Source organism: Neurospora tetrasperma (genome assembly GCF_000213175.1).
Source record: "Neurospora tetrasperma FGSC 2508 unplaced genomic scaffold NEUTE1scaffold_81, whole genome shotgun sequence".
NCBI lineage: Eukaryota > Fungi > Ascomycota > Sordariomycetes > Sordariales > Sordariaceae > Neurospora > Neurospora tetrasperma.
Genome location: NW_009799179.1, coordinates 9,041,677 through 9,054,295, shown reverse-complemented (window position 1 = coordinate 9,054,295; position 12,619 = coordinate 9,041,677). Strand labels below are relative to the sequence as shown.

At 52.6% G+C, this 12,619-nt stretch overlaps 3 protein-coding genes across 3 annotated transcripts; 2 read left to right on the top strand and 1 right to left on the bottom strand.

The window, feature by feature from the left end:
- Positions 1-2,767: 2,767 nt before the first annotated feature.
- On the bottom strand, positions 2,768-5,646 carry NEUTE1DRAFT_150889 (uncharacterized protein; the record flags this gene model as incomplete). The annotated part of the gene is made up of 2 exons (XM_009858911.1): positions 2,768-4,566; positions 4,629-5,646. The coding sequence occupies 2 exons, from the start codon at positions 5,644-5,646 to the stop codon at positions 2,945-2,947; spliced, it is 2,640 nt and encodes an 879-aa protein (XP_009857213.1).
- A 1,046-nt stretch (positions 5,647-6,692) lies between these two features.
- On the top strand, positions 6,693-8,707 carry NEUTE1DRAFT_93100 (uncharacterized protein; the record flags this gene model as incomplete). The annotated part of the gene is made up of 2 exons (XM_009858910.1): positions 6,693-8,092; positions 8,155-8,707. 2 exons carry the CDS (start codon positions 6,798-6,800, stop codon positions 8,291-8,293), a joined length of 1,434 nt encoding a protein of 477 aa, XP_009857212.1.
- Positions 8,708-9,812: 1,105 nt separating this feature from the next.
- NEUTE1DRAFT_93099 (uncharacterized protein) lies at positions 9,813-11,978 on the top strand (the record flags this gene model as incomplete). The annotated part of the gene is made up of 6 exons (XM_009858909.1): positions 9,813-10,044; positions 10,137-10,219; positions 10,305-10,356; positions 10,430-10,954; positions 11,010-11,327; positions 11,410-11,978. The coding sequence occupies 6 exons, from the start codon at positions 9,813-9,815 to the stop codon at positions 11,952-11,954; spliced, it is 1,755 nt and encodes a 584-aa protein (XP_009857211.1).
- Positions 11,979-12,619: the final 641 nt, after the last annotated feature.

Genomic DNA, 12,619 nt, shown 5'->3' with positions numbered 1-12,619 from the left:
AATTGTTTCCTGCCATGGTCACTGATAATGTTCGGTCGCGGCTTCCGCTAGCCTGTGTCGCCTGTTTGATTTGGGAGCTCTTCGGCCGGTGTTGCTGGTCGTCTATCTCGCTGCCAGTTTTGAATTGTCGTTGTAAACGCCAGTCGAGGGTGATTCAATACTCTAGGGAGTAAGCGCTTGTCGGGATGGTCAGCATTCGCTTCGTCGCGTCTTGGCGCTCGAGGCTGACTATGAGGCGAATTGACATACAGCTATGGGTAGACCAGCGCGGACGGTTGCCCTGTGGTTAACCCCCTGCTGGAATCCGCTGATGTGATGTCGGCGATCAAACTAGTAGAGACGATGTTGTTGAAGGTCCCAATGAAGGGTTTCGCGCAATTTGAAGACTTGGAATGGTGTCGCGCCTCGTCGCTAGGTGCTTGGAGAGTCGAATGGTCGGCGTTGTAAGCAAGTGAATGGCGAGAATGTTTGCTAAGAGAGGGAGGCATCGTATTAGCGCCATGTCGGCCAGCGAGGGGCGAAGCGATGTGGTTGTTGATGGATAGGCGAAAGCAAGGGAAGAATCGGTCGAGGAGGAATGAGCGGAATGGGCTGGGATGCCGTCGAGAAGATATAGTAGTTCAGTTGGGACTCACAAGCTTCGGACGTCTCCCTTGGCGCATCCACCTCGTAGGTACTGCTGTCGGTAGGTAGGCCTGATGTTGCTGCAACTGTCAGCTTGGAAGATGCAGAGAAAATGCAGCGATCACCAAGTACCCGATGGAGAAGGCGCAGATTAAAGACAAATGACAGATAACAGGAGATGATGTCGGGTATGAACCGGACCGAAGTGCAGCAGGAGTGGTTTGGGGGTTTGGGCTTGCTCACCTCTACGGAACGATTACTGATTGAGTGTACAGACTTGCACCGAGGCGAAAGAATGGAAGGTTGTAACTTCCTCTTCACAGAAAACACACACACCTCGCTGCAATTCCGTCGCGCCTCTAGGTGTGGCTGGGCTCAGCTATACCTCCTACTTCTCAGCAGCAGTAGTGCATGCCGCCCGAATCTTGATGCAACGGAACGGAAGAAGTAAAGCAAGAAGAAGAGGATATGGGCAGGAGTAGGTAGAGGTATGGATGGTATGTAGTAGTGTAAGAAAAGTCCCTGGTGTCGTTCGCTACTTCTCCATGGTCGCACTCACGGTCCCCTCAGCTGTCTTACGTGTCTCTGCCCTTTTTACACTACAGAACTCGTCGCCCGTTCAATACCTACAAACTCGAAAGAGCCAGAGAGGGAAGAATGAGAGGTTCGGGGGGTACCTAGCCAGGCGAGCCAGGTCAGAACGCGCGTATACTGACGTACTGGCCAATCAGAGACGTATATTTGCTGGTCGGTGCCCTCCCGTAAGTGGGGCCCTTCCGAAAACCATCCGCGACGACCCCCAGCAGGCGACAAACTGGACCTCGCTCTTCGCAGGGCAGGCTACAGGTACTCGCACATAGTCTCAGGCTGGAGTAACTTTAATTCAAGGAGACCTTTCCTGGCTGTGTCGACGTACCTCCCTAACAAGAACAACCTGGGCGACCAATGGTCTCTGGACCGGCCTAGAGTCGCGCTAGCCATGCAGGGAAGGATGACGAAGCTCAACACCGCTAACCGTCAAAGTTTGGTGATCACGACCCGACGGCGGACGATATCTGTCTCTCTTGGGAACGTATACGTGCGTTGGATGGTTCGCAAAACATAGGTAGTCATGTGCTTCAACTTTTTTTCTTCTTTTCTTCTTTCTTTTTTTTCTGCCAACACATTTAATGATCGATCCCAAAGATAGTCAGTCCAGTCTCAGACATCAGGCAAAAAAGAGAGACGACGACGTGGGCGGTGATCATACCTAGGTAGTAACCTTGTGTACGCTACAATTCAATCCAGGCAGTCCCAGTCCCTTTTTGCTTACGCTCTCGCCTGCTCAGCCTCATGTACCCAATTGCGCCCGCCCCAAGGGGGATCCCCACTGCCACCTTTTTATCGCCTCAATCCGTCCGATCCCTTTTCCGTCACAATGTTGCCTCTCGCTCGCCGCAGCTGGTGAACTTCCCTTTTCCCGAATCCAGACGCATTGCGAATTGGATCAAAATGTCACATACCCCCAAACTACTCACAGCGGTCGTCCTTGTGTTCGGATGATACCTTTGAACTAGTCATCCTTTCTTTTTTGCTGCTCTCTTGAGTGTGTGTACCCAGGCCTGTACAGGCATGAGCACGGCGCGTCCCCAACAAGTGGTGCTTACGCGGCGCCCCAGTTCCCGGGCCTTCTCCGCTGCAGTGTCCCCTCTCGAGTCTACACCACTAACTCCACTTTCAACGACAACGTGATTGTTGACTGTTGAAAAGACTTTACAGATAGAGCTAACGGGAGCATACGCAGCGAATGGTTCGTAATTGGAATAATTTGCTATTGGTTGTTCAGACCTCATCGGAATTTTCGTACAGGTGCCCGCGACTCACATCGCGCATGCATCCCAAAGCGAGTGGTGAGACCGGTTTAGTGCATGGCGTAAGACAGGATAGGATAAATGCTTTGGCAAGATCTTGGTGGTCTTTGCATGTACATGTGAAATTTATAACAACCGTGCAACCCTAGGAGCATGGACAACCTCCGAATGTCGGCACCAATAAAACCAGGTGCTTCACCATCGGTCCCAGTGCTCGGTGTCTTCTTGATGCCCACCGGCCCAAGGTAGCATGGTGTATCAAGACACAGGAATAGGACTCATGTGTAAGCCTCAGTGTGATGATATCTTTGAAACCCAACTCTTGATCTACCCAGGCAAAATGACATGCTCAGTTGCGATTACATACGTGTAACTCCGATTTTGCGGTATATGCTAACCTCTACGGCCTTATTCGCCGACCAAGGCCCCTTCATATGTGACACCTCATGCCATATGCATGCTTCCTACAATTACCTCTCCCGCTCACCATTTGAAAAGTATCTCGGGGGTACTTCACAATCCCAGCTCGGCCTCTCGACAAGGGCAACCTCGAGCGGCGGGATCGGAATGCCCTCCGACGCTCCGTTGGATTCCTCCACCGTTTCGCCGTCAAGAGGTACGATGCCTAGAATGGGTCGGTACTGATACGTATGCCACCACTTGGCCTTCTGCTTCACTGAATCCTTCTTTTGCTCCTCTCTGCCCGCTTCGCCGTCGCGTAGGCGCTGGAGCTCGCCGCCCTCCATATCCTCGTCATAGTCGTCGTCCTCATCCTCGACTCCGCTGCTGGCAGCACCCTTCTGATCATCGGCATCTGCCATCTCGACATCCACCCACTCAGTGGCGCCGTCCTGTCCGGCAACAGCCGCCCTAATCTTATGGGGGGCAAGTGCGTTCTGGTGGTCCATCTTGCCGCCTGCGCCATTCTCTTTACCATCCCTCTTCCGCTTTAGGCTGGATTTTTGCTTGGAAAGAGCACTGGCATCTTGGCTATCCAGATCTTGAGAAAGGTCCAACATGAAGAGAAAGGAAATACCGTAGATCCAGACTCGTGGGCCTTGCCATACAACACCCTTGACCAAATCCCTCGTGACACGGAGTTGCTCCGGGAGCTTGGCATAGGTGTTCCGGCGAGACCAGTCTGCTAGAGAGCCGCGGAGAGGGTTGAAAATAAGAACTTGTTTTAATGTCGTGATGGCCAAGAGGGTGTAGTCTTCGCCCTCCTGGCGGGAAGTCTTGGAGAAGGAGAGAACAACAGGAGCCGAGTCCAGCTTGGGAATAAGGGCTGCGTTGGGGTTGCGTACCCAGCGCTCACTCGTAGCATCCTTCTGATCATCTTCCTCGTCATCTGAAGAGTCGCTCGAGGAAGCGTCGTCAGCCTCGCCCTTTGTGCCATTTATCTCCTCTCCTGGGACGCGTAATACCCAGGTATCGATCCATCCGGCGATATCAGCGACACTGAGCATTTTGCTGTCAGGGGAGAAGACCATTTGTGTAACGTTTCGGTCGTAGGTACCAAGACCACCAAGAAGGATGTTTTTCGGGATTTGCCGGTGGAGGCGGCGCAGCTTGGAGGGAGCAGAAACGGCGTATCCGTCCTCGTTCACGGTGATTTCCGCCGCCATTACATTGCTGCCGCTCTCGACCCAGGACATCCAACGCCTGTCGGGAGAGATCTCCACCTTCATAGCTCCGTGACCAGCGCTCGCAACCTCGACCTTCTTAATCTTGAGTTGTTGCGAATCGCTGATATCGAGCTGGAACGCCTTGATATCGGTAGCAGTAGACGCGACAAGGAAGGTACCATCCTCGCTGATGGCGGCCGAGGTAATGTTGTGATCGCCCTTGACGTAAATCTGGGCAATAAGTTTCCGTGTCTTGCGCAGGTCGGTGGTGGCGACAGCACCGTTCAAGAGATCGCGCGACGGGCTGGAGAGATGCCAGATGCGAACCTCGTTGTCCCACCAGCTGACAACGAACCGTGCCTTGGATGCGCTCTTGACATTGACGGTCTGCGGAAGATGGGGGAGAGTACGGTGGAATTCCTTGCCTGCCGCACGGAGGGGCATGACAACGGGGCTGGCATCAGGGCCTGTAATAGGAGAAGTGTTAGTATGAAACGAAGAGGGGAACAATGTCAGCAATGTGACTAACCTCCAGAAACTACGACACTCATGCCCTTGCCCTCGAAAGAGGCCATGGTCTTGACGTCATGGCCATGATACCTTCTGTGGAAGGCCTTGGACCAGCGACCGGGTTGTCCAGCAACCGGCTCGTACAGGGCCGTCCGTCTGTCCATGCCACCCGACACAATCCTCCTGCCATCAGCACTGACAGCCAGGCACAAGACGTCCTGGGTATGGCTTTGTATCCTTTGGGCTTGGGTATAGGTCTTGCCGTCCCAAATGCACACCTGGCCAGTCGAGTCACCAGAGACGATGTCGCCGTTCGGGAGGCACTTGACGGACCAGACAATAATGTTCTTGGAGGCCGAGGAGTGGTCGGAACCGAGGGTCATTTGTTGGAGAAGCGAGCCGTTTCGAATGTCGTAGGCGCAAATGGTGCTGTTGGAGCAGCCGACAATGACAACATTTCTGGACTGAAAGCAGATGCTGACCATCTTGACCTTCTTGGAAGGGGCCCTGATCAAGCTCTTCTGGAACTTGAGGTCACCATCTTCGATCGAGTACATGACGAGATTGCCGTCGACAGTGCCGGCGACGAGCTTTCTTGGGGCGTGGAGGTCGGAGGAAGGGGGCTGAACGCCGAGGCACCAGATCTCGCCGTGCTGGCCGCTCGCGTGCTTCTTTGCGCGGGCCTTTTCGAGGTCCCATTCGGTGATTGTGTTGGTGTAACCGACACTGAACAGACGTGACTTGCCGTGGATGATCTTGCCGTCGGCCATTTCCTCGTCGGGGTCGGTAACCCAGACCAGGCCGTCGATACTCCGGTCATTGCCGCCGGGGATCAACAGCTCCTGGTGCCAAGAGCCATTGAGGGGGTTCCAGATCTCGATGTCGCCATTGGCGCGGCCAACAGCAAGGCGCACCTGGATGTTCTTCTGGAGGTTCTTCTTGCCGGCCGGGACGGGTGGGAGGGCGGAGTGGGAAAAGGCGACGGCGTTGATGGCGGAAGCGGGATAGGGAACGAAGCGACACCTGTGAATATCCATGATGGCTGATGTTGTTGTTGGGTCCTACTAGGTGGAAGAGAAGGAGGGGGGCCCGGGTGCGGGTGCGGGTATGGGTGGGCGTCGAGCCTCAGAGCGGCCAACCTCAGTATCGTCCAAAAGAAGCCGGTCTCTGCTGGGTGTTTGAGCTCTTCTCTCCTCTTGGTATGTTGTCGGCGGGGTCCTGCACGCTCTGCGACTCGGATCTTCTGTTATCTGACCTCGAAGTGAACTTTTTTTTTTCTGCCGGTTTGTAACTTTTGCGCCAAGCAAGTCGGTGAACCATTAAGGTGTGGTCCGTGCACTTTGTGACCCCCCTTGGCCCAGGGTCATTGCTGCTGTCAACGAGGGCGTGCAGTGAACGTGCCTGCCCAAAAAAAAAACACCAAACATCGGGCACCCCGCCGAGACTGCCCCACCAATTCCTCTTGATTGTGTCATCATCGCAGGCAGGAACGACGTCTCTCTCTGAAGCAACAACGAACATCGATGCGGATGCCAGGCATTGTTGGATATTCTCCTGTTCCCGGCTTGAAATAGACGCCAGTGACTACTATGAATTGCTCCAGGGTTTCATGTGGAGGTGTCTTGGAGTCCTTAGATATCACAGGACTTCAGACGCCGATGATCTCCAACACCTTCAAGTTCCCATACAGACGCCCCGCGTACATATTCTTGGACGGGAAAACAAATCGACAAGAGACTCACTTCGAATGGTCCAATTTATGACAAAGAAAACAACCACTGAGTAGTGATTTATTAACCAACAACTCTGGCATTCCTTCGTCGCACGTGAAGGGCGAACCAAGCGCGCGCCGAGTGAAAATGCTTTAGGATTACAACTGAAGTCGAAAGTGCGAAAGGTTCATTGGATTGGCAAAGGAAGAAGCCCGCACTAACAAAAAGAGAACGGCTGATGTCTCCACTCTTGCCCACTATTAACGGCATTACTGAACTTCGATTCGTCAGCCCTCCTAGAGCAACTCGACCGTCTCAAGCTCGTCTTGTGTCTTGAACTTTTTCCTTCCTCTCTTAGTTTCTCTAGTCGTCATTTGGGTGGAAGAAGGTTATCGTATATCCCATTCAAAAACGACATTACGACGGACTCATCCGATCCTACACGCTCATCCCTTCCAGAGCTCTACCGCACAGCCATGGACTTCAACAGCTCTTTGCCTCACCCAGCGGGTGTCATCTCGTTCCTCGACACCGATCTGTACAAGTTGACGATGCAATGCGCCGTTCTCAAATACTTCAAAGACGTCCCCGTCACCTACTCGTTCACAAACCGCACTCCCGAGAAGAAGTTGTCGCGCGAAGCCTTCGTCTGGCTCGAAGAACAGGTTATGAAGCTCGGGAATATCAGCCTATCCCCCGAGGAGCTCCAGTTCCTCAAGACTCACTGCCCTTACCTAACCGAAGAGTATCTTGATTACCTTTCCGAGTTCCGCCTTCGGCCGCGCGAGCAGGTCGCCGTTTCCTTCCGCCCTGATGGTGACTCGGATCTCGGTGATATCCACTATGATATCAAGGGCAATTGGGCCGAGACTATTCTCTACGAAATTCCGCTTCTCGCACTCACTTCGGAAGCCTACTTCAAGTTCATGGACACGGACTGGGATTATGATGGCCAGGAAGAAAAGGCCTTTGAGAAAGGCATGCGCCTGCTCGAGGCTGGTTGCGTGTTCTCCGAATTCGGAACCCGCCGGCGCCGCGACTACCACACGCAAGCTTTGGTGTTTAGGGGTCTCACCAAGGCGGCCAAGGAAGCCGAGAAGAGAGGCCTGACCGGTAAGCTCTCCGGCACTAGCAACGTTCACCTTGCCATGCGCTTCAACATCCCACCCGTTGGCACCGTTGCGCACGAGTGGTTTATGGGTAACGCCGCCATCCTTGGAGATTACAAGTCCGCTACAGAGGAAGCCCTTTCCCGCTGGGTTGGATGCTACGGACCTGGCGTCCTCGGCATTGCGCTCACAGATACCTTTGGAACCCCTGAATTCCTCAGGGCGTTCAGCAAGCCAATGTCGGCATCTGGAGAGCTCGTACCGCAGCCGCGGGATCGCAAGATCAGCACGGCCGATGCCTTTATCTCGGCAGCGAAAGATGTCATCAAGGACCTCCATCCCGACAAGACCTATGCCCAAGTTTTCACGGGTGTCCGCCAGGATTCGGGAGACCCCAAGGAGTTTGTCAAGCTCATGCGCAAGTTCTATGATGAACAGGGCATCAAGGACAAAAAGGTTATTGTCTTTTCCGACTCGCTGGATATTGACAGGTGCTTGGAGTACAAGGAGGTTGCTGAAGCGGCCGGCTTCCAGCCAACTTTTGGTGTCGGTACCTACTTTACCAATGACTTTGTCCACAAGGCTACTGGCAAGAAATCCACGCCTCTGAATATTGTCATCAAGCTGAGCTCGGCTGCCGGAAATCCAGCAATTAAGATCAGGTAAGAATCTGTCTTGGAGCCACTGCTCCTACCGCAATATGCGACTAACAATTGCCTCCTAGTGACAACGTAGGAAAGAACACAGGCGATAAGGCGACGGTCGAGAAGGTCAAACGAGAGCTCGGATACGTCGAAAAGGATTGGAGCGAGGGTGATGAGTCGGCAAGATGGGGTCACGATGGTGATGCTGCCACGGCATGAGTCTTGAGTTTTGGTCTTCAGGTTTTGGGAGGTTATACATGCATGCGACTGCTTTTCTGCTCATTCTCCTGGCGGCTTCGACGGCAAATATCTTACCGGGCCACACAATGCATTGGATGCGGCTACCCTTGGGTATAAGCTCAAGATTATGAGTCCAAGTCCTAGTGGTGATGGTCCACGGATGTTCAGTTGACTTTGCGACCAACCCAGCTCAAAGGCTAGGTTGTGGAGAAACCAGCGAGCTGATTCTGTTTCTGATGGACGACAAAAGACTTGCCAGGGAAAACACTTCCAAACTCTGGGGCAGTCTCGTTCACCCCGGGTTGTTGGTTATCATATCAAATCCGGGAGATTGACAATGATCATTAGAAACCCACGCGAGGCACCCTGGGGGTCGATATCGGGTTCTATTCTCACTGAAGTCAGACACCAAGCACTTGTCCAGATGACAGTGCAATGTATCACTCATGTGGGCGACTGTTACCGCATCCGCATACCTTATCTACAAGCCAAACGCCAGAGAATCTCAAACCTTTGATATCGGACTGGGACATATCAGCCTCCACCACAATGCTACATCAGACGCCTTTCAGGTGCAGCATCATGCAGTCCCCACGTTCTCCTCATCCCATTCCATTTTCCATTCATGCGAAAATACCGATTTCCTCTTCCACTACACGCAATCAGGCGCTAGAGCGATTCGCCGAGAAGCGGGGCTCCGAAGTAAGGGTTTCATCGTCGCCCACCCCCACGTTATCAAGTCCGGCTGTCACCACGCCCGGGTTGTAATCTGCCTAATCCATCCTATCAAACAACATGATACCAACATCTGCTACAACCTGAGGCGTCCAACGACGGACTCTTCCACTTATCAGATCTGCCGTCCCGAAATACTCGTCCCAAGAACCCCCTGCTCTTCAGCCATGTTTCTCCCCGGGATGCAGATCCACGGGTATTGAACGGGACGGAGTAGCGTAACGGCAATGCTTCGCGGACCTTATTCGTCGGATGAGCCGTTACGCCTGCAGCAGATAGATCTTCAGGTCGTGGGCAGCAGCAGCAGCATCCAGATAAGGATAAGAACCCCTGGGAATTGAACTAACCACGTTTTGTCCAGATGATGTATAACATCTGGTCTTGTCAGTGCTCGAGTTGGTCTTACGTCTTCGAACGACTTGGCTTGGAGAGATAACATCTAGAGATGGGGGATTTCTGTGCGTCATCGGAACTATATTCGATATCAAGGTCGTGCTATACATACCGCATCACGAGTCCAGACACAGGTTCTGTGATGCCGGCGAATGACCGGATGTGGTCGTTGTAGTGTAGGACGTCCAGGGACTGTTTTACCCTTTTGGGTAGGAAGGCACGATGAACAATACACTCTCAATTTCAGTTCAGCTGCCATTAATATCTTCGTGGCTTCCCTTGGGAATGGACGGTTTAAAACTGCAAAAGTTTCAGCAACTGGTAGCTACCACCTGGCCAAACATCGGCTCTTTCACATCCTCCCAACAACATGGACAGTTCACATCAAGCATCGGTCGACGAAAAACAAAGTGTGCGGGCCGGAGGATGTCCTGAAGACCGAGATGAGATCGTCGCCGCGATCGAGAATGGAGTCGTGGTCAATGCTTCAGGTTATCGAGACCAGCTCAACCGACAATACAGTCTGTTGGGCTTGGCTGGCATTGCAATTACCATTGACAACGCCTGGATAGCTCTCGGGTCGTCTATCTCGGTGTCCATTCGTACGTACTGTCTCAAGCGGGCCCCGTCTTGCTGGCGCTTGTTCTTCTTGAAACATCAATGAGTGGTCACTAACATCGGTGATGTTTGGAAGTTAATGGTGGTCCGCCTGGTCTTATTTTTGGTCTTATCGTCGCGGTTTTCTATTACAGCTTCATCGGGGCGGGACTGGCTGAGGTGAGTACAAGGAATCATCAGGTGTTGGACTGCGTGAATAGGGGCGTTAGAATGGGATGTCTGACCATGAATTTTCATATTGTAGCTTGCATCAGCTATTCCAACTGCTGGTGGTGTTTACCATTGGGCCACTATCGGTAAGCTTCCCCCCTTTTACATCCCCACGCCTTCTGCTTAGATGCTAGAAGGCAAGATTAACATCATTGCCAGCCGGCGGGCCCAAATATGGCCGGATTCTTGGTTTCTTCACCGGCTGGATCAACTTCTACGGATGGATGTTCGACCTAGCCGCCCTGATGCAGATCACGGCCAACATCTGCATCAGCATGTACTCTGTTTACCACCAGACCACTTACACCTACGAGCCATGGCAGGTCTACATCACCTACCTGCTTGTTCTCTGGCTTTCCACGGCAGCTGTGATCTTTGCCAACCGAGTGATTCCGCACACCCAGAAAATCGGCATGTTCTTCGTCATCGTCGGCGGTATTATTACCATTATTGTCATCTCAGCCATGCCCAAGCGTCACGCTAGTGATTACTTTGTCTGGAAATCTTTCACCGAGAATAACCTCACGGGCTGGCCAGGCGGTTTAGCGTTCTTGTTGGGGGTTTTGAACGGGGCGTTCACCGTGGGAACGCCAGATGCTATCACGCATATGGCTGAGGAGCTGCCACATCCGAAGAAGGACTTGCCAAAGGCAATTGGGCTACAAATCGGCTTGGGCTTTCTCTGTATGTTCACAAGCCCCTTTTGCACTTGACGAGCTTACACTAACTCCTTCGTTAGACGCATTCTGCTTCGCCATCGCCCTCTGCTACGCCATCACCGATCTCGACGCCCTCCAAGGCGGCTTTAACACTTACCCGCTCGCCAACATCTACGCTCAAGCGACCGCCCACGCCGACGGCACCACGAATCACGGCGCCACCTTCGGTCTCTTGTTCATTATCTTGTGCTCCTCACTCCTCTGCTGTGTCGGTACGGTTCTAGCCAACTCACGCATCTACTGGGCTTTGGCCCGAGACAACGCCGTCCCGTTATCCCCTCTCTTTTCCCGCGTCAATGAAAGACTTAGCTGTCCTATCCCTGCCACTCTTTTCGTCGGTAAGTCTTTTACCTCTACGCTTCTCTCCTTTCTTCAACTAAAAACAGAAAACTGACAAAGTCCCCCCTTCCGTAAAAAAAGCAACAATCGCAACAGCCCTAGGCGCCATCCCCCTCGGCTCGCCTACCGCCTTCCTCAACCTAACCGGTTCCTTCATCATCCTCACCACCACCTCCTACGCCATCCCGTTCGCCGCCAACATTTTGACCCGGCGCCAATACCTGCCCTCCGTCCCCGGCTCTTTTCGGCTAGGCAAGTTCGGAACGCCCATCAACATTCTAGCGGTCCTCTTCATCGTGTTGTTCAACACCCTCTTTTGCTTCCCCTATGATTATCCAACCACGACGGAATCGATGAACTATAATAGTGTCATTTTGGTTGGAGTGGTGGCACTGACGGCGTTGTGGTGGGTAGTGCATGCGAGGAGGAAGTATCCAGGGCCAAGAGTGATGGCGCTATATATCCATGGTGGTGATATCACTGGAGAGAAGGTGCAAGTGAGTGAAGGGGTTGAGGTACCTGGTATTGGCTTGGAGCAGGAGGGATATGGAGGCGTGGGAGTATTGAAGGAGAAGCCTCAGGAGAAGAAGAAGAAGAAGGGTAGTGATGGTGGGATACTTCCGTAGAACATTAGGGGATTAATATTGGGGGGGGGGGGGCTATCGTTTGCAACTGCGTCAGTCCTGGCTTTGGAACTGCTGCTGTCAATTTGAACGGAAGATAGCTTGTTAGATGAAGTCATGTTAGAAGACCACTCGCACTCGATCGTGCTCCGAACACTTTATATAAATGAAAACCACGAGGGGAGCCAGTCGTACTGAGCGCATCTCTCATTCGACCTCTTTCCCCCTTCGTCCCTATACAACCTACCCTTCTACCCTAATTTCCATTTGTGACCCATCAATTTTCATGACTCGCAGCAATAGTAGGATAAGGATGAGCGTTGACACTCTAGGCACGAAAGTGAGGAATGGCGAGTTTCATCATGTATTTGTTCGCGTCTTATATCGTGGTGAAGTTGTAGATTTGAGCCTGGTTTTCATGGGTATAGGTGCCCCTAGGTAGTAAAAGTTGAACTAACTCGTTTTTTCTCCATATCGCCTGGCCCGGCCCCAGCTTTTTCAACTTGAACTCTGTGCAATCTCCTTCAAAAACATCGAATGCTGTTGTTGCGCAACTGACATGCCTCGTATGTATGTATTACCAAGACACAACCGCACTAGGCAATCAAGAAGGGGAACACTTCCCACAACAATAATAACCTCCCCAACCATCATCACCAAACGCCAGG